The 24654-nt window shown below is 44.1% G+C and overlaps 1 protein-coding gene across 1 annotated transcript in view; it reads left to right on the forward strand.

Moving 5' to 3' along the window:
* Positions 1–24011, forward strand: part of LOC124544939 — a 76045-nt gene extending 52034 nt beyond the window's left edge. Inside the window, exons 6-7 of the mRNA XM_047123686.1 lie at positions 16391–16632; positions 23470–24011. Of these exons, the coding sequence (XP_046979642.1) occupies positions 16391–16632; positions 23470–23514 (287 nt within the window). The 3' untranslated portion in view covers positions 23515–24011. The remainder of the gene's footprint in view (positions 1–16390; positions 16633–23469) is intronic.
* The last annotated feature ends 643 nt before the right edge of the window (positions 24012–24654 follow it).

Consider the following 24654-nt stretch of genomic DNA (forward strand, 5'->3'; position numbering starts at 1 on the left):
CCAAGAGAAGTCTACTAATATCAAATACTGGCCTCAATTTGAGGAAGAAATTTCTGAAGATGTACGTCTGGAGTACAGCATTGTATGGTAGTGAAACATGGACTGTGGGAAAACCGGAACAGAAGAGAATCGAAGCATTTGAGATGTGGTGCTACAGACGAATGTTGAAAATTAGGTGGACTGATAAGGTAAGGAATGAGGATTTCCTACGCAGAATCGGAGAGGAAAGGAATATGTGGAAAACACTGATAAGGAGAAGGGAGAGGATGATAGGACATCTGCTAAGACATGAGGGAATGACTTCCATGGTGCTAGAGGGAGCTGTAGAGGGCAAAAACTGTAGAGGAAGACAGAGATTGGAATACGTCAAGCAAATAATTGAGGACGTAGGTTGCAAGTGCTACCTCTGAGATGAAGATGAAGAGGTTAGCACAGGAAAGGAATTGGTGGCGGGCCGCATCAAACCAGTCATTAGACTGATGACCAAAAAAAGAGGTATGGGATGCATGATTTCCATGCGTTACAGCGTCAATCTCCAGTTCCAATTATGGCAACCTGGTGCTGTGATCAGTCATCCTGATTCATAGTCTCACACACCTGACGAATGGCAGTGACCTTGTTGACCTGTCCACATGGGCTTGGACAAAGGAGCAGTGCATTATTGGTGAAGCTCTATTATCAAAACAACAAAAAAATGGCTCTGAGCACTATGGAACTTAACTTCTGAGGTCATCAACCTAGAACTACTTAAACTAACTAACGTAAGGACATCACACACATCCATGCCCGAGGCAGCATTCGAATCTGCGGCCGTAGCGGTCGCGCGGTTCCAGACTGAAGCGCCTATCAAAAAATGGTTCAAATGGCTCTGAGCACTATGCGACTTAACTTCTGAGGTCATCAGTCGCCTAGAACTTAGAACTAATTAAACCTAACTAACCTAAGGACATCACACACATCCATGCCCGAGGCAGGATTCGAACCTGCGACCGTAGCGGTCACGCGGTTCCAGACTGAAGCGCCTTTAAACGCACGGCCACACTTGCCGGCGAAGCGCCTATCAAAACAACAGTAACGCTGCAGTTGCACTGCGAGAATATCGTTGGCTGCTGTGCGGAGCGTGGTGAAGAAGTTCGAATCAATGGGAAACTGCGCGTCGCTCTGAGAAGAGGTCAATGACCGGTTGCACCACAGGAGGTTGATGAAATCACGGTTGCTATGGCAGACGACGGTGCGCGCAGTTCCCGATCGTATGGCGTAGTGTCAAGACGGCTGGCCCACTGTATGGATGGTGCTTCGAACCGTTCTCAAATGCTACCTGTACAAGATCAATATCGTTCAGCAGCTTGCACCACAGGACTCACAACGACGTGTTGACTTAGCTGTCCACTTTCTCGCAACGATTGAAGTTGACGAGAGCTGGCCTTGGACCATCCTATGGCCAGAAGAAACTCATTTTTCTCTGATGGGTAAGGTGAACACACAGAATTGACGAGTGTGGGGATGTTCACCTCCAGTGACTGTGCACTTCTGTATAGTGAACGTGTAACCATATGGTGTGGCTTGACGGCTACCTTCATCATTGGCCCATTCTTTTTTGAACAGTTTGGCGCTCAGGGACCAGAGACGTGCAGTGTGACTGGCCAGTGTTACTGCCATATGCTTCGTGAGATCACCTGATCTCATTCCCTGTGATTTCTGGTGGTCGGGCTAACTGAAGGACAGGGTTTACCAGGGGACATTCACCCAAGTACTGATCTGAAGCGCAGCATTTCAAGAGAGTAGCCAGTATACCTACGGACGTCTTTCTTTCTGCTGTGCAGAATGCAATCCTGTGCTTTCAGACTCTTCTGGACACTGTCACTCGCCGTAATGAGTCCCTTCTGTAGCAGTAATTTTACCAGTATGTAGTGATATGGTGTACTGTAGGAACACCGTACCCTGTATAAACTGAAATGCCCTCCTCGCTTCTGTCTATACGTTCAGGCTAATCCCATGACCTACTGTAGGGACTTTGATATGGTTTTTACTACTAGGAAGATTAATTTACAAGCAATGTTTCTATACTCATATATAATTTATAAATAGTTCCTGCAAACTGACCGAACTATGATGAATTAAAGCGAACCGCTGGTATGAAAAAGATACGATTGCCATATAGTGTGCACACATCTCGTGGTCGTGCGGTAGCGTTCTCGCTTCCCACGCCCGGGTTCCCGGGTTCGATTCTCGGCGGGGTCAGGGATTTTCTCTGCCTCGTGATGGCTGGGTGTTGTGTGCTGTCCTTAGGTTAGTTACGTTTAAGTAGTTCTAAGTTCTAGGGGACTGATGACCATAGATGTTAAGTCCCATAGTGCTCAGAGCCATTTGAACCATTTTGAGCCATATAGTGGTGAATGCCAGAGCTAGCTCCTCATGCTGTCGCTTCATGACTGACAGCGTCCATTTCATCTTCACCAGCAGGGACGGTTCTGCGTTCTTTTTCAGGCATCACTGTCAAGGTTCTGTGGCCTATTGTCGTTTTCCTTTCTGGCGTTTGTTTACTTTTTGATACCTGCATATCTTGACGGATCAAGTCACTGCTCTCCAGTACAAACATGAAGTGGCACAAAATTCAGGAACTTCCACTATTCCACTGAGCCACACGAAACTAATTGCCACATTCTATACATCGGTATGCATGCGACAGTATGCATTGGTAGCCTTTGGGCTAGGGACCATTCTTATACGCAACAGAAGGATCGTCTCAGTGTCACTATCCTACAGTACAGCGTCAAAGTATGAATATTGCACACTTCCTCTTGGTTAGGAAACTAGAGCAAATCGCTTAGTTCTTGTTGAATTTAATGTGGTCGACGGAGGGCTTGATGGGACTTACGGAGGCACCATTACTTCATGGGCAATTCCTCTGAAAGTCTCAATAAAGCGTCTTTTTACTACACTTTCGTCGCCACAAGCGGACCAGAACTCAGCCGAGTGCTCCAAAATGGCTATGTTCAATAAATGGCTAAAATGTTTACCATATATTCCTAAGTTCTCGATCTCAAACAACGTTGAAAATATTCTTGATATCTTTGTCCATTTTCAAGATACAGAGGTTCAAAGTTACTCTTCTTCTGAGAAAAATGCAGTAAGAGACGAAATCTATGTAATAAATAACTGCTGCAAATTGCTCAAATTTTAACAGTATATCCCCTAAGCTAGCAGATCCATCTCCCCGCTTTCAAATATACTTATCTGTTATGGAGAAACATATCAAAAACGTGTTTTATGGGTACAAAAAACCAACCACGGATTCCGAAATTGCTATGCACAGCAAATGGCTGTAATTTTTCGATGTTTCTAACATTTCGATCTCGAACAACCGTGAAAATTTCTTCACGTCTTTATCCGTTTCGAAGATACTGAGGTTCAAAGTTACCCTATTTGTTTACGTAAAATGCGCACATAATATTCATTATATTCGAAATCTTAGTTTACAAAGTGACGCAGCATATGTTGTAAAGTGTGTCCATTAATATCTGGGAACCCCACATTGTAGTACTGAAGCAAGTGCAGTTTTTTGGCACGCAAAATCCGGCCTGCGGCGTAAAATTAGTTTTGTGTTATTTCAGTTTCACATAAGTAAACTATGTAAATTTTCCTGACCAATAAATTACATTTATGTGAGTTACGTAACTTGTTCCAGCAGGGAAAAGAAGGGAAACAGCGCAAAGATACTCCTATCACAACCCAAAAAATGTGAATATGTTATTGTTTACTTAAAATGCTCAGACTGAAAAGTGGGGTACCATCTGGCTCATTCCGCCTTCATCAGCAGCTTTAAAAATTTTCCCAAAAAGTTTGGCTTGCGAACATAATCGCGCTTTTTTATGCCGAGACAGAAGAAGACAGTGGCAGTGGCAAAGAGACGGAAAAGTAACAAATACTGCAAGACTGTAGACAGTGGTTATCTTATAGAAAGAGCGAAGGAGACCAAGGCAGTGTGAGAGAAAGAGCGAGACACAGTGGCAGTGTAACATAGTTGATAGTGATATAACAGTGCTAGAAAAGAGGGAAGGAGACTGTGCCAAGCGGAAAGGAATACAGAGAAACAGAAAGTGGAAGTGGATGAGAACCAGTGATAATGAGAGACAGAATATATGACATTGACAACGAAGAAGAAGGGAGAGATACTGAGGTGAGAACAGACCAGTAGGAAGGAAGGAATGAGATACTAGCAGTAAGAGAGAGCAAGAGATGACTAGTGACAGTGAGAGAAAACTGTAGTTGTGGGACAGAACAAAGCGGACTGTGGTTGTGACACAGGGGACAATAACTGACAGAGAGACACAGAGAGATAATGACAGTGAGTTCGGCAGAATGAGTGAGTGAGAAAGAGTAACTGGAAGTGGATGGGTATGAGCGTCTTACAATGGACTAGTGGGGGTGAGTGAGTTACAATTTGAGGAACTTGTGGTAGTTTGAGCTGAGTCGCATGTTAAAGAGAGCGCGAATATGTTTGTATGCCACGCTTTTTGGGAAAATTTTTAAAGGTGCTGACGGAGGCAGATAGAGGTAGCTCGTACCTCATTTTTCAGAGTCTTTTGAATAAACGGGAACATATCCACAGTTTCCTTGCTATGATGGGACCATTTTTTCTCTGGTATACAGGGTGGTCCATTGATCATGACCGGGCCAAATATCTCACGAAATAAGCATCAAACGAAAAAACTGCAAAGAACAAAACTTGTCTAGCTTGAAGGGGGAAACCAGATAGCGCTATGGTTGGCTCGCTAGATGGCGCTGCCATAGGTCAAACGGATATCAACTGCCTTTCTTTAAATAGGAACCCCCATTTTTACTACATATTCGTGTAGTACGTAAAGAAATAAGAATGTTTTAGTTGGACCACTTTTTTGGTTTGTCATAGATGGCGCTGTAATAGTCACAAACGTATTTCTCACAATTTTAGACGAACAGTTGGTAACAGGTAGGTTTTTTAAATTAAAATACAGAACGTTTGAACACTTTATTTCGGTTGTTCCAATGCGATACATGTACCTCTGTGAACATACCATTTCTGAACGCATGCTGTTACAGCGTGATTACCTGTAAATACCACATTAATGCAATAAATGCTCAAAATGATGTCCGTCAACCTCAATGCATTTGACAATACGTCTAACGACATTCCTCTCAACAGCGAGTAGTTCGCCTTCCGTAATGTTCACACATGCATTGACAATGTCCTGACGCATGTTGTCAGGCGTTGTCGGTGGGTCACGATAGCAAAAATCCTTCAAGTTTCCCCACAGAAAGAAATCCGGGGACGTCAGATCCGGCGAACGTGCGGGCCATGCTATGGTGCTTCGATGACCAGTCCACCTGTCATGAAATACGCAATTCAGTACCGCTTCAACCGCACGCGAGCTATGTGCCCGACATCCATCATGTTGGAAGTACATCGCCATTCTGCCATGCAGTGAAACATCTTGTTGTAACATCGGTAGAACATTACAAAGGAAATCAGCATACATTGCACATTTAGATTGCCATCGATAAAATGAGGGCCCATTATCCTTCCTCCCATAACGCCGCACCATACATTAACCCGCCAAGGACGCTGATGTTCCACTTGTCGTAGCCATCGTGAATTTTCCGCTGCCCAATAGTGCATATTATGCCGGTTTACGTTACCGCTGTTGGTGAATGACGCTTCGTCGCTAAATAGAACGCGTGCAAAAAATCTGTTATCGCCCCTTAATTTCTCTTGTGCCCAGTGGCAGAACTGTACACGACATTCAAAGTCGTCGCCATGCAATTCCTGGTGCATAGAAATATGGTACGGGTGCAATCGATGTTGATGTAGCATTCTCAACACCGACGTTTTTGAGATTCCCGATTCTCGCGCAATGTGTCTGCTACTGATGTGCGGATTAGCCGCGACAGCAGCTAAAATACCTACTTGGGCATCATCATTTGTTGCAGGTCGTGATTGACGTTTCACATGTGGCTGAACACTTCCTGTTTCGTTACAAAACGTAACTACCCGGCGAACAGTCAGGACACTTGGATGATGTCGTCCAGGATACCGAGCAGCATACATAGCACACGGCCGTTGGCCGTATTGATCACAATAGGCATACATCAACACGATATCGACCTTTTCCGCTATTGGTAAACGGTCCATTTTAACACAGGTAATGTATCACGAAGCAAATACCGTCCGCACTGTCGGAATGTTACGTGATACCACGTACTTATACGTTTGTGACTATTACAGCACCATCTACCACAAAGTGAAAAAAGTGGTTCAACTAAAACATTCATATTTCTTTGCGTACTACACGAATATGTAATAAAAATGGGGGTTCCTATTTAAAAAAAAAACGCAGTTGATATCCGTTTGACCTATGGCAGCGCCATCTGGAGGGCCAACCATAGTGCTATCTGGTTTCCCCCTTCAAGCTAGACGAGTTTCGTTCGTTGTAGTTTTTTCGTTTGATGTTTATTTCGTGAGATATTTGGCCCGATCACTATGAATGGACCGCCCTGTATGTCTTCTTTTTGTATACAGTTTATGAATTAAAAGTACCCCGGCGCCGTTTTCTGTCTATACGTATAGGCTACTCTTAGGAACTGCCGTAGCGAATTTTATACGGTTTTCACTAACAGAGACACTGATTCGGAGCCCGATTACGTATAACATACGCGTCTCCCGATAAGTTAACTGGCGTGCTTAAATCGCCTAACTTATGTGAATGTGATGTTATCCATTTGCCTATCTTAGTTATCTGATCTTTGAACGTAAGTCTATAAAGTGACCCAAGTCGTCCGGCCGTAGATACTTTGTGCTACTGGTGTGAAGGAGGACGGGGGTGGGAGGGGGGCAGTCGCTAGTACACTGAGTGAATGTAATCCATATGCGAGTTTACTTTCACTTTTGTTTAGTACTCAAACAAATTCAGTCCAATAGGTGAACTAAGTGATGGCTGCTTGGAGTGTGTAACGATACTGGAATTTCCCAGCTGAAGATCGCAACACAGAATGCCTAGAGCATGTAGATATGCACCTTACCACCATCTTTTGGACTTTGAGAAATATAGAAGCATTGGCATGAGGACACATGAGATCATCATTCTGGCAGGTCGAGCAGACAGCTGGCTGCTCTGCAATGACTACAGAATGAGCGGAAATGAGACGAGTCAAGACAACTGTTTAGTGAAACACCACGAGATCTTAGAATGTTCGCTCTGAATAATAGACCGATGACAACAGGTAAAATCTGGGCAAGGATTTCAAGAAAAGTGTCACCATGAACCGTGGGAACAGATTACCGGAAGAGAGTCTCGGATCTTGAGTTGCCATGTGTCCTTTATCATATACACCAGACAACAGCATCTGTAATGGTGCAGAGCCAGACGTCAGTTTCGACAGTGACTATCATTGTATAATTCGGTAAAATCTTCTCTGTTTACAAGTTGTGTCACTTCGAATAAAACACTCGAGACTTCGACGACTGTCTCCGCCATTCTCATCATCAGAAGGAAACCACTGACTGCCGCGGCTGTCGTGGTGTTCCGCTTATGCAGTCATGATAGCAGCAACTGGAACATTCCGGAAAGGGCGGAAGTGACGCATGCGTGGAAAAGCGAGTTGGGAAGATCCCATCTGCTGCAGGACCAATGGCGTCAGGTGACACGAGGTGCCGGTTCCCTACAAGTGTCAACCATCCACCTACGGTTACGCTAAAGTGCAGAGCCGACCCTCAGCACTAGTGTGTGCAATTGGCCTCTGCTAAAACTTTTGTAGTTTACTCTAATCTCGTCCTCCTGCTTTATAACAGAACCCCAGTGCGATGACATATGAGCCAACACTCTCGTCTTTTCAAATTCGTAATCAAACCGTAGTCCATTCTCCAAGAAATTTTCACCTGCAGCCGACTTATCAAGCTCCCTTTGTTTGAAATGTCACGTGTGGCTTAGCACTGGCCACTCGAAGAGCTATGTCGTCTCTAACAGGGCGTAACATATCTCGTATCTTGGGGGCAGACCAGAGCGCTGCTGATCTCAGTCCACGTTCCTACAAAACACCGTGCCAGCCCTGGTTGTTTCTTCCTCATGGTAATGATGGTGGAGGCAGCTGTCGGAAGCACGAGTGTTTTATTCGAAGTGACACGCTTTGTAAACAGAGAAGATTTTGCTCATGCATATCACCATTGAAGTGTTCGAGACATTCAGCGGTGTTCAGCGTTGAGCTTTGATTACGCTTATTGTGCGCGGTTAGATGCCAGCGTGTCCACTGACCATCTGGTGAAAGTCACGAAAAGCAGCTTACACGACAATCGTCTTGAGGAATGTACGGCTAACCACCCCGCCAGGTGCCATGGCTCTATATATCATATTTGGAATGCAATGGGAAGCACACTAGCCACCAGCTATCAATCCTCATGAAGTGGAACTGCGAACGATGCAAACACTGCAAAAAATCCTTGAAGATGATGATCGAAGGATGTTTGCTTCCATGGTACAGCGAATAAAAAGAGATTTTGAGGATAGACATCGCTTGTGAATGGAATGAAAGTTTAGTCATCCAATATCCGTCATGTGATGAACATAACTACAAAGTTAGATGAGTACAGGTCTGCTTTCCGGGAGGGAAGGAGCGCCTGGTCCCCGGCACGAATCCGCCAGGTTTTCAGGCGGTTTTCCATCTGCCTCGGCGAATGCGGGCTGGTTCCCCTTATTCCGCCTCAGTTACACTATGTCGGCGATTGCTGCGCAAACAAGTTCTCCACGTACGCGTACACCACCATACTCTACCACAAAAATATAGGGGTTGCACTCGTCTGGTGTGAGACGTTCCCTGGGGGGTCCACCGGGGGCCGAACCGCACAATAACCCTGGGTTCGGTGTGGGGCGGCGGAGGGGTGAAGTGGACTGCGGTAGTCGTCGTGGAGTTGTGGACCACTGCGGCTGCGGCGGGGACAGAGCCTCTCTGTCGTTTGTAGGTCCCCGGTTAACATACAATACAATACAATACTGGGCTGGTGCTTTATGTTGTAACGTTTTCCATTTTTATCATTGTATTTGTGCTTTCTGCTGCTCCTCTCAGCACCATTTGAACTATTTCTTGATGTCGTAGCTGTTACCCTTCATCTATACATTCAGTACTCATTCATTTAGTAATTTATCTGCCCACGTAATTTTAATGTTCTTCAACAGCACTAAATTTCAAATTCTTCCAGTTTCTTCTTCTCTGTACTTCTGATGCTCTTTCCTTTCCATACAACGTTGTGATCCAGAGATACAGTTTCAGCGAACTTCTTCCTCAGTTACGTATCAACATCTCATATCAGTAGAGCTCTTCAGGTGTGTCGAACTATGCCTGTTACTTTTCATGCTTTGGTCATATAACATAATCTTGCTTCCTAGGTGGGAGAATTCTATATCCCGTCCATTACTGCGTCTTTGATGTTAAGCATTTTGTTATTCTGTACTCTATATCCCCTTCGTCTTTGCTTTGCTCATTCGTATACATATTCCGCGCTAAGTATGTAGCCCTTCTCTTGCAACACGTCTTCTATGACTTCTTTACATCTGAGAAGAAGCGCCATGTCTTCTGCGAACCTTGGCATTGATATTTAGTCCACCTGAACTTTTATTCCTCTTCTGAAAGTTCTTTTACTGCTTTTATTGCGTCTTCGACTAGCAAGTTCGACATCAGTAGAAATACGCTACAGCCCTGCTTCACATCACTCCTAACACGCTCTTTCTTTGCTTTCCGCTTTTATTACTCGCGCTTAGGTTTTGTAGATGTGTTAGATTATTCGTCCTCTCTCTGTGCTTTAGTTCCAGTCTTCTAAGAATTGCAAACCTCTTACTCAATCTTACATTGTAGAATGATGTCTCTAGGCCTTTAAAAGCTATCCTTTCTATATCAAGATCGACAACCAGACTATGCAAACTAACGGGTCCTCATGAGCAGTGCATCCTACGCAGTTCGCAGCAACATTAAAGTCAAACTCGACTGCCATCACAATCCCATACACTATCTGATGAAAAGTATCCGGACACTCATATGTTGTGCGGAATTGACCACTGGATGCAAATTTGCAAATTTGTGGTAAGGTCTTACGGGACGAAACTGCTGAGGTCATCGGTTCCTAAGCTTACACACTACTTAATCTAACTTAAATTAACTTATGCTATAGACAACACACACACCCATGCCAGAGGGAGGACTCGAAACTTCGACGTGGGGAGCCGCACGCCCGAGGCCGCGCGGCTACCCAGCGCGGCGGTCCACTAGATGCCACGAGATGTATAAAAGGAGATGGGTAGTACTTTGTTGGCAGTAGGGAAGCAGTAAGAGCGGAAAGGGTCGGTCACCAGAGCTCAGTGACTTCCCTGAATGTCACCTGAGTAACACATCCGTCAGCGACGTTTCACCCCTTCTAAAGCTGGCCGAGTCGCCCGTTGACGATGTGATTTTCAAGTGGATATGCGAAGGATGAACCACAGCTAAATGAAGACCAAGGCAGAACTCATGTATTCAAGGACAGGAATCAACGGATATTGCAGACGGTGGCTGTAATAATCGCTTGACGTCGGCGAAAGGAATCACTCGTGAGTTTCAAAGTGCTGCCACCAGTCCAGATAGGACAGTGACCGCACGTAGGGAATCTTAACTTAAAATATGGTAAAGGAAACTGCAGTCAGTGCTAAGTGAGACGTGAGGTGACGTAAAGAGCGTCGTCACTGGACAGTGGTTGACTGGAAAAGAATGATTCGTAGTGAAATGAAATGAGCGTTTGGCGTCATTGGCCGGGAGGCCCCTTGCGGGGCAGGTCCGGCCGCCTTGGTGCAGGTCTTATTACATTCGACGCCACATTGGGCGACCTGCGCGCCGGATGGGGACTAAATGATGATGAAGACAACCCAACACCCAGTCCCTGAGCGGAGAAAATCTCCGACCCAGTCGGGAATCGAACCCTGGCCCGTAGGACGGCAATCCGTCACGTTGACCACTCAGCTATTTTTTCTTTTTTTTAAATCCCATTTGGTTCTATATCGTTCGTTGACTTTGTTCGTGGCGGACGTCCGATGACACTCGTTCAAGTTGTTCGTTGATCCGTTCACTCAGTTTTTTATTACAGAGGGTAGCTAAACCCTCTGACCGAACACGCTGAGCTACCGTGCCGCCTTATTGGGGCGGACATTCGTAGTGATGAATTAAGCTATACCCTGTGAACATCAGAGGGAAGGGTTTAGGTTTGGCGAACAGCTGGAGGGCATTACGTGCCATAATGTGCAGTGCCAATAACGAAGTATGGAGGAGGTGTGTTACAGTAGGAGGGCGTTTTCCTCGGTTAGGTTGCGGCCCCCTTATTGTGCTTAAAAACGCAAAAGTGCGGAAGTATATGAATAAATTTTACAGCTTTGTGTATTCGCGGGTCTGTGGACATAAACATTCCAAAAATGGACTGAACTGCTCAGAGTCCCGTCATGAGCCCAATCGAAAAAATTTGCGATGAGTAAGATTGTCGATTTCTCTCCAGATCTCATCGTCCATCATCACTATCTTCTCTGGCTTCGGCTCTTAGGGAACAATGGGCTGCTGTCCGTCTACATACGTCAGGCACCTCTTCGAAATTGTCTCCAGTAGAGTTCAAGCCGTCATAAAGACGAAGGCTAGATACTTCTTCTTCTTCTGCTGCATATCCACTAATGAATTTTGCGATCACATTTGTCAAGTCTTCTCTATCTCTTCCAGCACGGTTCAAGTCGCCGGCGTTTCTTATTCCTGTCCACTGTCTGATGTTGCGGAGCCATGACGTTTTTCTTCTGCAAATTCCTCTTTTGCCTTCAGTCTTCCCTTCAATTATCAGTTTAAGAAGGTGATACCTTTCATTTTGTATCACATGGCCTAAGTAAGCTGTTTCCTTACGTTTGATTGTGGTTAGCAGTTCGCAGTCTCTTTTTACTGTTCTCAAGATCTCTCCATTTGTTTTTCTTGCTGCTCACTGAATTGTAAGTATTCTTCGACATAATCACATCTCAAATGCTTCCAGCTTGTTCACGGTGTTCACTTTCAACGTGCAACTTTCCACGCTATACAAAAATACCGACCACACGTAGCTCTTCATAAATCTAACTTCGAGGTTAAAATTCATGAATGCGCAGCGGGTATTCTCTATTCTGCATCTGATTTCCATGTCCGATGACCAATTTTCGCACAACCACGTCCCCAAGTAGTGCAATCTATTCAACCTGTTTATGGGTTGATTATTATCCATTAATTGCTCATTTGAACTGCGAGTGCTTATCATAAATTTGGTCCTTTTGGTGCTGATATTCAGACCCACATTCGTGCTTTGTTCTCCCACTGTAGTTAGAAGATCTTGCAGCTCGTTCATGTTATCTGCAATTAAGACTGTGTCATTTGCGTATCTTATGTTGTTAATCCATACCCCATTTACTTTTATACGTATCTCATAATCTTCAAGCGCTCCCTGGAATATGTGTTCTGAGTACAGGTTAAAGACGAGTGGTGAGAGTACACAGCCTTGTCTATCTCCTCTAAAGATGTTTTGTGCTTCTGTCGATTGGCCGCCAGTTCTGACCTCAGCAGTTTGATTCCAGTACAGATTTTCTATGCAACGAATACCTTTCCCGTCTTCTCAAAATTTGTACAAGCTTATGGTGTTGCACTCTGTCAAACGCTTTTTCAGAGTCTATGAAGCGCAACATTCTTCCTCAGATCGTAGGACTTTTGAACAAATGCCTTAATCGCGACCAATGCTTCCCTCGCACCTAGACCCCGTCTAAATCCAAACTGTGACTATCCCATATCCCTATCACACTTGGCTGTGATTCTATGTTGGATGATCTTGAGAAATATCCTTACGGTGTGGCTTATCAGGCTAATTAGTCTGTAGTCTCCGCATTTTTTTGCATTGTTCTTCTTGGGTAAAGGGATGAGGTGTGACGTCAGCCATTTGTCAGGAAATTTAACCGTATTATAAATTTGATTGAATATTTTTTGGAGAACTGAGATGCCGTTATCATCTAATAATTTCAACTGCTTTTCTATCTTTTGCCGTTCATATTGCTCTTCTTATTTCATCTTTTGTGATGGCAGGACCCGATAGATCCTCGTCATCTTTATTTTCTATTTCAGGTCTTTCATCTGCAAAAAGATTGTTTATATAGTCCTCCCTGATAATTTTCTTTTGCTGATTCTCCTATTCTATTTCGTCTTGGTCATTTTCTGTATTTGAGAAGATTTTCTTACGACATATACCTGCAGTTTCCTTTATCTTCTTATGTAAGCTAAAGTCGTCATCTATTTGTTGCAGTCGTTCCAACTCTTTACATTGTTGTTTCAGCCAGTTATTTTTTGCTGCTCTTATCTCCTTTCTTATGACTTTCTGCATGTCCCTACGTTTGTCCTGATTTATTTCGTTTTTGTACTTTCTTCTTTTTTTTAAAAAAAAAATAATGCCAAAATTTCGTCTGTCAGCCAATTTTTCTTTCGTGTTTTCTGTTTGTAACCTATTTCATTTTCCACAACATCTGTCACAATTTTATGTATTTCGTCCCATACGTTGTTTATATTTGTTCCTTCTCCTGGTTGTGGTTTAAATGTTTTTGTAACTCTTCCCCTGATTTTTGTGGTTACCTTGTTTTCGATATCTTCATCCGTAAGGCGATCGTATTCTATTTTCCACCGTTGTGTATGTTTTTTGATATTTGTAATTTTTATTTTTATTTCTACTAATAGGTGCATGCCCTCGTTACCGAGGATGCAAAGCGCTTGTTTAGCAGAATGTAATCTACTTGATTCCGTACTATACTGTCAAGGGGGTCAACTGGAGCTCTCTATGTGTACAAGCGTCTAGTTGGTAACTCAAACCAAGTGTTTGTTATCTTCATCCTTTACTCTTGACAAAAATAACAAAGCCGTTCGCCTCGATCATTAAGTACCCATAATCCACATGGACAGGCTAGTTCTTCAAATCTTCCCCCTCGTATTTTAGAGTTAAAATAAACCATTATTATCTCATGTTCTTCCTTTTACCAGCCTAAGACGTTGCTTCAACTCTTCGTAGAACACTTCATCTTCAGTTGAATCTGATGTGGGCGCGTTTACTTGGATGATGTTGACATTAATTGGGATGGCATTAAGTTTAATTAAAGCCAGTCGATCTGAGTGGGGAAGAAATTTATTATAGATTTCGAAACTTCTTCTGAGGCAGTTAATCTCACGCCTTTTCTGTATCTATTGCCTTGATTCCCTGAATAGTAGATAGTTCCTCCATGAACCTCACACATTCCAGCATGTGTCCACCACGTCTCTGCCACTCCTAGAATATATGTTTTCATTCTTCCCATTTCCTGCATTAAGTTTGCTTATTTCCCAGATTCATACAAACTCTGTACGTTCCAGGTACCGATCCTTACTTAGTTTCGAAGATTCATGTTGCTACTCTCAGGAGCAATTAACACAGTTCCCACCGGAGATCCGATTGTGGAACCATTTATACCTAAAAATTTTGGGTTAAATATGCTTGTCTTTTTGGCTTATGTGATTCTCTTGGGAATTATTGTCGGAGGTAGTTTCCGGTTGCCATCCTCCCCATGTGACACAGAAAACTGGAAAATTTTCACAACCCAATAAAACTAGATGTGATGAAGGAAAGAAATTGCATTCATAGTAACTGAAACTTTACAACTTTGCCATTTACGAAACACTGATGGCATTTATCATTTTTAAAAAGTTACGTCCTTTAGGAGGCCTCCTCCTGTACGAATACATTTGTGAAATCCGCTGTTGAGATTCCTCATTGACCGCTGCAACATCTCAGCTGGAGTACTGTAAATTGCATCCGTAATTCTCTGTTTTAACTCATCCAAGGTTCTTGGTCGAGTCCTGTAGACTTTGCTCTTGAGGTACCCCCCCCCCCCCCCCACAAGAAAAAAATCACAAACGGATAAATACGATGATATAGGGGGCCAAGGAATGGTATCGAATCGCTAGATCACACGGTTGCCAAACAATTCTCGCACACGTGGCATTGATTGCCGTGCAGTATGTGAAGTTGCTCCGTCCTTCTTGAACGTTAGGAAAGTTATTCAGACAAGTGTAAGGAAAGTTCGTAACATCTCCACATAACGATCGGCATTGACAATTATTGCTTTTCCCTGTTAATTTGTGAAAAAATACGGTCCGATAATCCCATATGATGAAACGCCACACCGTAGTGTCACTTTACTAGCGTGTAAACGGCGCTCATCGCTCATGAGCGTCATTATGACTTTTGTTTGCCCAGTAACGGTAGCTCTGTTTATTCACATAACCTGTGAGATGAAAATGTCCCTCATCTGACATCCACAACTTGTTTAAGGATTCACCGTCATTGTCTGTTATTGTTCTCACTTGTTGACAGAATTCTAATCGTAACCGTAAATCGTTGTCCTTCAGTTGTTCCACCATCTGTAGTATGTATGGATGAAATTATAAATCAAGATGAAGAATTCTGCGAACATTCTTTCGGGACATTCCAACCAATGCTGCTTGCTTACGAATTGAACGCCTTGGACTTCTTAAGACAGACTCGCGTACATCAACGTTCGCTGGAGAACGCTCACATCTTGGTCGTCCTGTTGGTTTCTTCTTGAGGGCAGATCCAGTCTTTTAAAAATTATTAATCCATCACTGTATCGCGTATTCCGGCGGAACGGCATCATGACGTTCTAAATTATAAAAGCTATAATATCTGATGTTTTCATAACTATTACAATTGATTGACTTAATCCTATTTCTACATTAAAGATTAGAAAAATTACAGAAATTAAAAAGCGCTACCAAACTGTCCTAGTTTTTTTAAAACATTTTTTGGCTAACGCACGCTGTTGTCCGTTCCACTGATCCATGATTACTGAAATGGCGTTCTGTTTACTCGCTAACTGTCACCAACCCGCAGTGCTGCCAGCTGCCCATGGCTGCCACTACTCATTTCAAACATTCCTGTCATTCTGTGTCAGCGTGTAGTAGACAGCCGCTCTTAAGCTAGAGAACACGCGCTGCCGTGAAGCCGATCCTCTGGGGCACAGCCGCCGCCAACGTTGCTGGTTTTGGTCCACCCCAGGCGTTTCATTTCCCCGGTACGACCCACATCTGGGAGGCATTCCCCGATCCGCCCTATTAGCATCTGGATCATTTTGATCAGATAGTGTATGCTGTCACATACTAGTTTAATAATCCTTTTCTCCCGTTTGTAGCAGTATCATGTAACGAAAGCAACTGTCTAGGTCTCTGCGACACTCGCTGCCCCACAGCGCTATGTAATTGCTGCACTGTCGACGAATCGAATATTGACCATCGGTCTCTGACTGTACTGCAGGTGGAGACAAAGAAGTGGAGGCTTCGCTGATGGACCTGGCGCAGCAAGTGGGCCTCCGGGTGTTTCACGAAGACGTGGAGCTGGGCCGGACTGTTCCCAGCGTTCTCCTGGGTCCCTCCAGTTGCGAATCGGAGCCGCCACCCGGCTACCTCCACCACTTCCAGGTGACTGGAAACTTCACGCCGGCCACGAAGCACTGCGCCTTCGGCCAAGTGAACCGGCCGGACGAACGACAGGACCCGGTGAGGAACATATTTTTAAGACTTTCTGGATCTGGATGCAGATATTGATGTTAGTCTATGTACGATGCTCACTCCAAAGCAAGTCCACAATGTTTTTTTTTTTTTTTTAAAAAAAAAACTTCCAATTAATTTTCCATATTTTTGATATTTTTTGCAGTATGTTGATACATTATTGAGAGAATAATTGTAATACTTCCACATAGTCGCCATCCCTTGCGCCACTGCGGAACTAAGACTTGTAAACCTGTGTGGTAAAAGTCAGGATCAGCACATCTGAGCCACTGTTTAGGAGCCTTTCCAAGGGCGTGATAATCTTCAAATCCAGTTCCACGACGGTATTTCTTAAGTTTACTGAAGAGGTGGTAATCCAACGGTGTGAAGTCAGGATAGGTGGGTAGGTATTTCAGTGTTGTCCAGTCGTCAACGTTCTCGGAATCCACCTGACGCAAATCTTTTTCAACTACTTCAATATTCTGCACATTTTCGCTTCCCCCTCTCCAATTCGGATTGGCAGTTAGTTCAGTGTTACGCGTTCTTCAGCCAGAATTAGTTTGTGAATACGCTGCACAGTGGAATCCGTGCGGTTTTCGGTCTGCCGCTGCGCGGGGTCCGAAGTATTGGCGTGCCCACATTCACCAATAATCTGCTTGCTCAACGAATAACTGTACTGCGATCAACAGCGCCCGTACACGCTCTTCAGTCTCGTGTGAAACTGTGTCATTGTCTCCTTATCACATCACAGGAACGCTGTAACAGCACTTTTCTTCAGACAAACATCAAGTGAAACAGCTTTTCTGAGGGAGCGCTACGCCAGCGTCACTGGTTGAATCCTAAGGACACTCTGGGACCCAGCGCTCGGCCAACTAAAATGACAGCGTCAATCGAGAGCCACAACCGCACACGAAGGAAGCCACAGAAGCACTGAGAGACGGGGATTCGCACCCAGTTTTCAGTCATGTCGTCCCCCTCCCCCGCCACGCTCCCCCCCCCCCCCCGTTCCCCTGCTCCAACCGACGCGTTGTGCCACGATGTAGTGCGAAGGGGTGGCGAGCGATCGCAGAATAAAGGAGGCGGAATACAGAGAACACAATCATTCTGCTGGTATCACCTGAAGATGACGGCAAGGTACGATGTCGAAATATCGCGTTACGAAGAGGACTACACGCGGCTGGACACCTGAGAACAGTGTAAACAGCAAATGTGTAGAACGAAAGTTGGACGCATTTCTTTTGGAGTGACCTTCGAATAACCGCAACAAGGCTCTACAACCACAACACTACAATGTACAATCATCAAGGTCATTTACGTGACTCACGTACACACTGATACTTGATAAGAGATAAGAGCAAGGCGACGGCTGACCAGAACTACTGAGACATTACCCTAGACAGAAACAAAAGATTTCGCATGTATGGTGCCAACGACGATTTCCTGAGTATGGAACTGAATTTTAACGCATATACGAGGGCGTGCTGAAAAGTAATACCTCCGACATTTTTTTCTGTTCTCAATATTGGTGAAGCATATGTCATGCTTATTACTCGGTCGAGTTTCCCGCTTCGCTTACGCAAGTTTCAAACCTCTGCCGCTAGTGGTCTCGGAACTGTAACGTGTAACGTGGCGGTGTGTATCATAAGTATGTCGGTGAATGGGAAACAGCTCAGAAAATTGAAAGAAAAAAATGGTTCAAATGGCCCAGAGCAGTATGAGACTTAACTGCTGAGGTCATCAGTCCCTTAGAACTTAGAACTACTTAAACGTAACTAACCTAAGGACATCACACACATCCATCCCCGAGGCAGGACTCGAACCTGCGACCGTAGCGGTAGCGCGGTTCCAGACTGTAGCGCCTAGAAGCGCTCGACCACTCCTGCTGGCAAATTGAAAGAACGAATTCGAAAAACTTGTTCACCCATGGAGGACCCTCTGCTTCGGAATGACAATGCCAGACGACACACGAGCGCTGCGACTTCTGAAACAATCCGAGGCCTTGGTTTTACCGTCTTCGATCATCCTTCATACAGTCCAGACTTGGCCTCATCCGATTTTCATCTGTTTCCAAAACTTAAAGCACAGCTTCGAGGACTTCAGTTTGATGATGGTGAAGCGGTGCAAGAACAGGTGAGATTGTGGCTCCATCAACAAAGTAAAGCATTCTACAGTGATGGTAACAATAAGCTCGTCCCTCGTTGTGAGAAATGTGTTCGACACCAGGGTGCCTATGTTGACAAATTCCCCGGCACGAATCCTCCCGGCGGACTTGTGTCGAGGTCCGGTGAGCCGACCAGTCTGTGGATGGTTTTTAGGCGGTTTTCCATATGCCTCGGCAGTGCGACTGGTTCCCCTTATTCCGCCTCAGCTACACTATGTCGACGATTGCTGCGCAAACAAGTTCTCCACGTACGCGTACACCACCATTATTCTACCACGCAAACATAGGGGTTACACTCGTTTGGTGTGAGACGTTCCCTGGGGAGGGGGGGGGGGGGCACCGGGGAATGAACTGCACAATAATCCTGAAAGAGTGGTTCGGTGTGGGGCGGCGGAGGGGTGAAGTGGACTGCGGTAGTCATCGTGGGGTTATGGACCACCGCGGCTGCGGCAGGGACGGAGCCTCTCCGTCGTTTCTAGGCCCCCGGTTAACATACAGTACAATACAATGTTGACAAATAAAGATTTAGAATTATAATAAAGTTTGTTTCCTTTATTAAATTTTGAAACTTTCCACATAAAAAATTCGGAGGCATTACTTCACAGCACGCCTTTGTAATGCTATGACACATTTGATCTCTTTACACATCTGTAAACTTAAGCAACAGTCTAAATGGTAATAAGTTCGCTATTTGATTATGCTTTTGTTTCGATGTGGAAACTATCGCGATTTCGGGTTCACAGATTCGCTATTTGGTTTTTCTTTTACTTAGCGTTAGAAGCTATTGCTATAATCATCTTTTAGTTTCTCATTATCATTATAACACAATATAAGCAGCTAGTTCCATAGGCTCTACGATCCAAGAGCTTGTAAACGATTGCTCACGCATTTCCTTGCAGTTGTAAGGAGGAAAACTCAGAGTAAGTCGCTAAGATGGAGGATGTGACAGCGCCAGGAAGTGTTAACCGTCACATACGATAGCCACTTCCTGCATCTACTGGTTATACTACGCACTCGCCTTTCGAAATGTGCCTCGTGACATTTTTTCTAGTGTTGTGAATCTCGTCCACACATTGCTAGCCATTAAGCAGCAACGTCATCAAGACAGCGTGCAAGAAACGACAACTTTCCGTGTTTTGCTCAACGTGCTACGATATGCAAATGTTCAGCATTTCAGAGCAGCCACATATGGATAGAAGTAACATCATCTACACGCTGTTTATACTGAAAGCTTACGAAAAAAAACGAAAAAAACACCATTTGAATGTTGGTTCATTGTGAGGAGACAGCTTTATCCCTCGTGTAATAAAGGGCAAGCATCTGATGAAATAAGACAGACCCGGTTTATTGTTCCGCTTTATAACACCTCGAGCTACTCTGGAACTCGCGTGTGTCTTGCGAACTCTCAATCGAAATATTCAAAAGGGCGATACTGCCATGAACAATATTAACTGCGTCAGGGAGGAGAGACATAGCTGCGGTGACAAAAGTCAAGAGATAGCGATTGAAAATACGCAGATGGCGGTACCATCGCGTACGCAAGGCATAAAAGGGCAGTGCATTGGCGGATCTGTCATTTGTGCTTAGGTGCTCCAAGTGAAGGGGTTTCCGACATGATTATAGCCGCACTTCGGCAATTAACAGACTTTGAACTTGGGATGATAGTTGGAGCTAGACGCATGGGACATTCCACTTTGGAAATCGTTAGGGAATTCAATATTCCAAAATTCACAGCGTCAAGAGTGTGCTGAGAATACTAGATTTGAGGCATTACCTCTCACCACGGACGACGCAGTGGCCAAAGGCTTTCACTTAACAATCGAGAGCACCAGCGTTTACAGTGCTTAATAGACAAGCAACACTGTGTGAAATAAGCACAAAAATCAATGTGGGACGTACGACGATGGTATGCGTTAGAACATTGCAGGGAAATGTGGCGTTAATGGCCAACAGACGACCGACGCGAGTGCCTTTGCTAAGCAGCGGCTCTCCTGGGCTCGTGACCATTGCGTATGGAGCCTAGACGACTGGAAAACCGTGGTCTGATCACATAAGTTCCGATTTCAATTTGTAGGAGCTGATAGTAAGGTGCGGCGCATGCCCACGAAGCCATGGACCCAAACTGTCAACAAGGCACTGCGCAAGCTGGTGGAGGCTCAATAACGGTGTGGATTGTATTTACATGGAATGAACTGGGTCCTCTGGTTCCACTGCACCGGTTATTGACTGGAAATGGTCATATTCGACTACCATTTGCAACCATTCATGGACTTCACGTTCCCAAACATTGATGGAATTTTTATGGATGACAATGCAGCATGCCATCGTGCCACAATTGTTAGCGACTAGTTTTCTGGCCACCCAGATCACCCGACATGAATCCGATCGGACATTTATGGATAATAATCGAGAGGTCAGTTAGCGCACAATGTTCTGTTCCGGCAACACTTTCGCAGTTATGGACTGCTAGAGGAGCAGCAATGCTCACTATTTCTGCAGGGGCTTCCAATGACACTCTTGCCAGGTCCAATTGCTGCACTACTCTGGGCAAAAGGAGGACCGACACGATGCTGGGAGGTATTCCATGACTTTTGTCATCTCAGTGCAGATATAATAACGTACCATATTAACTAGTGGGTTCGTAAGAGCTGATGGTATGGTTCGAGCGTGGCGCAAACCCAGCGAAGCCCTGGACCCGAGTTGGCAACAACGCACTGTGCAGGCTGGTGGTGCCTCCACAAAGGTGTGGGCTCTGTTTGCATGGAATGGACTGAAGGACTGGGTCCCCTGGTGCAACTAAACCGATGACTGGCTGGAAATTACGTTCGGCTACTTGGAGACTATTTGCAGCCATTCACGCCCTTCATGTTGCCAAACAACGATGTAATGTTTATGGATGACAATGCGCCATGTCACCGCCAAACAGCCGGCCACTGTGGCCGAGCGGTTCTAGGCACTTCAGTCCGGAACCACGCTAGTGCTACGGCCGCAGATTCGAATCCTGCCTCGGGCATGGATGTGTTGGTGTCCTTAGGTTAGTTAGGTTTAAGTAGTTGTAAGTCTAGGGGACCCATAGAGCTTAGAGCCATTTGAACCTTCAGCGTGCAACAGCTGTTCGCAACTGGTTTGAAAAACATTCTGGAGAATTGATGCAAATGTTTTGGCCTCCCGACTCATCACAAATGAATCCAGTCGAACATTTATGGGTGATAACCGCGAGGTCAGTTCGTGCACAAAGTCCTGCACCGCCAACACTTTCGCAATTATAGACGGCTATAGAGGCAACATGCCGCAATATTTGTGCAAGGAATTTCCAACGACTTGTTGAGTCCATGCCACGTCGAGGTGATGCATTACGCCAGGCAAAAGGAGATCAGACACGGTAATAGGAAATATCCCATGACTTTGTCGCCTCAGTGTACTGTTCGCTCGGCCGGATCGTGTAGCTACGTCACGCACACTGTGTCAGGGAATGAGCTCGTTTACATGAAGCCAATTATCGACACAGTCAGTGCGAGCATCTGCAGCACCAAGGCCTGACCACTCAGCTATCGTGGCGGACAGTGTGGCAAATGAAAGTTGCCAGATTGCATTCAGCATCATTCCGGCTCAGCAAGTTGCGTGACGGAGTGGGGTGCTATTGAGTACACTATCCGATCACCTCCTGTTCAAACAGACGGTGATTTGGACAATAGGCGTCACTTTTCTGCCTTGATAAGTCTAAAGGCAGAGAATCGCAAAGCCCAGTTAGCTAAGGTGCGAGCGACTACAGGTAAATTCGCAATTGTTTTGTTCGTACGGACTGTTGCTGAGAGAGCAACTACTCAGGAGAAAACCAGTTATGTGACATCGCAGTCAGACTCAGCACGGAAAGAAATTTATGCCAAACATTAACAAGACAAGGTGAAGGATGATAAGACATGTGTAAGACTTCCGCGATGCTAGGGAGGGCTTTAGAGGCTGTGGTATATCCAAGAATAATAACCGAGGACGGAATGTGTAATTGCTCTGAGATGAAAAGATTGAAATTAAATCTTGACGTGGCACATGAGATCATACAAAATCTATGTAAACATTGGATGCACCTGAACGACCAATAACACCCTGATACCATTTCCATCACGAAAACTTATGACATGAACGTACGGTTCTGAAAAAAATTAAGAAAGAGAGATGGGCAAATTATTTATTTCGAATACTGTTGCATGCGCTAAAGATTTGTTGCCGATATAAAATTAGTTAATTCTCAAGCGTTTTTCTTATCATTTGCTACGCTAATCAGCCATCGTCGAATTGGGTATCACATTATGAATACTCATAACCTTGAAACATTTTTATGTGCTGTATCAAAGTTTCTGTACAATAATTCTGAAGCCATGTGTACCACATTTAATTGTTTTCTGTACTCTATGTGTAACTTTCATTCGTTCGTTCATTGATATTATTGCCAGTCGTTTGCTTCAAGTGTGAATTACACTATAGCAAAAGAGAGCATTGATTACGTTTGTTCTAATATTGCTGGAGATGTTACTTCGGATGAGTAAATTACTTCTTGGAAAGAATAACAATAAACATTTCTTTACAGCGTTAATAACAATTCTGATGTTTCCTTTCTTTTATTATTTGTATTTATAAAGTGTTTTTCTTTCACTCTCCTTTCTAACATTTATCTGATGTGTTCACAGAATAATCCAGCTGGAGGCTTGCATTCTGACAGGAGAATATACTGACAGGTAATGAGAGTGAAATGGTGGAGTATATGTCACTTTGATGAAGAATACTAACGAAGCTGATACATAGAATTTGACCTGAAATTGTACTGACGTAAGTTTATGTAACAGCAAGAAAACTATGGAACATCAGCTATAATTTAGTTGACAGCAGATTTCATACAAAGTGTAATGCTATGAAAAGATGCTGCTAACTTCTACGTATTCCTTGTTTTGTATGTCTTACTGATGGAGATATAGACGATTTAAAAGCACATTAGTTTAACTGCAGAAGGTACTATTTTATTAATTTCCAATCCATATGCTCTCAGTTTCTGCTAACATGTTTGTTAAATAAGTACTGTCAGGAAGAAACAGATTTGCTCTCTTGTAAAGCTACGTTTGGTAATTTACGCAACTGAGCAAGCAATGGAAGAAATCTGTTGGATATAATTTCATTTTTGCTATAGCTGTACACGACTATAATAAAGACTCACGAAGATGATTTCTGCCTCTAATAGTGTAGAGTATTACATTGCTAAAACAATGCTGTTTACTTCACAACATTCTATCAGCGAATAATGGTTGTATTCAGTGAAATAGTCCCTAATCCAATATTATGGTTTTACAGTACTGATAATGAACTGATTTTGATACAGTTAATTCATTGCAATGCTGTTGTTAAAAAAAATGAAAAATCCTTGCGGCAAATGTAGACATTTGCTGTCGATGCGTAATATAATATTTCAACTCCGCTTCACAGCTAATCATTGACAATGTTTGCTATTGGAATTGATAAGAGCAGCAATATTGTAAGGAAGAACGAGACGTTCTGATAAAGGAAATAAAATGAATAAAAGTTTTACTTTAAAACTGGTTTTCGTGGTTAGTCTTTAATAGGGTGGCCCTAGACAGCGTATCGGTAGTAAATGTTTGAATCGCCAGTGCTGGGGCGCATAAAAATGCTTACAACAAATTTAAATCGGACTTCGCAAATCATGAAAAGATAATGAAGGCAGGTTCTATGATTGGTTATACAAATTTGCATATAGGCTGCCACAATAGCGGTCGTTCCAGACATTAGAAATACCGCACCACCTATCAAAGAGTGCGTTGGTTATACAAGTTTGCATATAGGCTGCCACAATAGCGGTCATTCCA

Source organism: Schistocerca americana, chromosome 8 (assembly GCF_021461395.2).
Source record: "Schistocerca americana isolate TAMUIC-IGC-003095 chromosome 8, iqSchAmer2.1, whole genome shotgun sequence".
Classification (NCBI taxonomy): domain Eukaryota; kingdom Metazoa; phylum Arthropoda; class Insecta; order Orthoptera; family Acrididae; genus Schistocerca; species Schistocerca americana.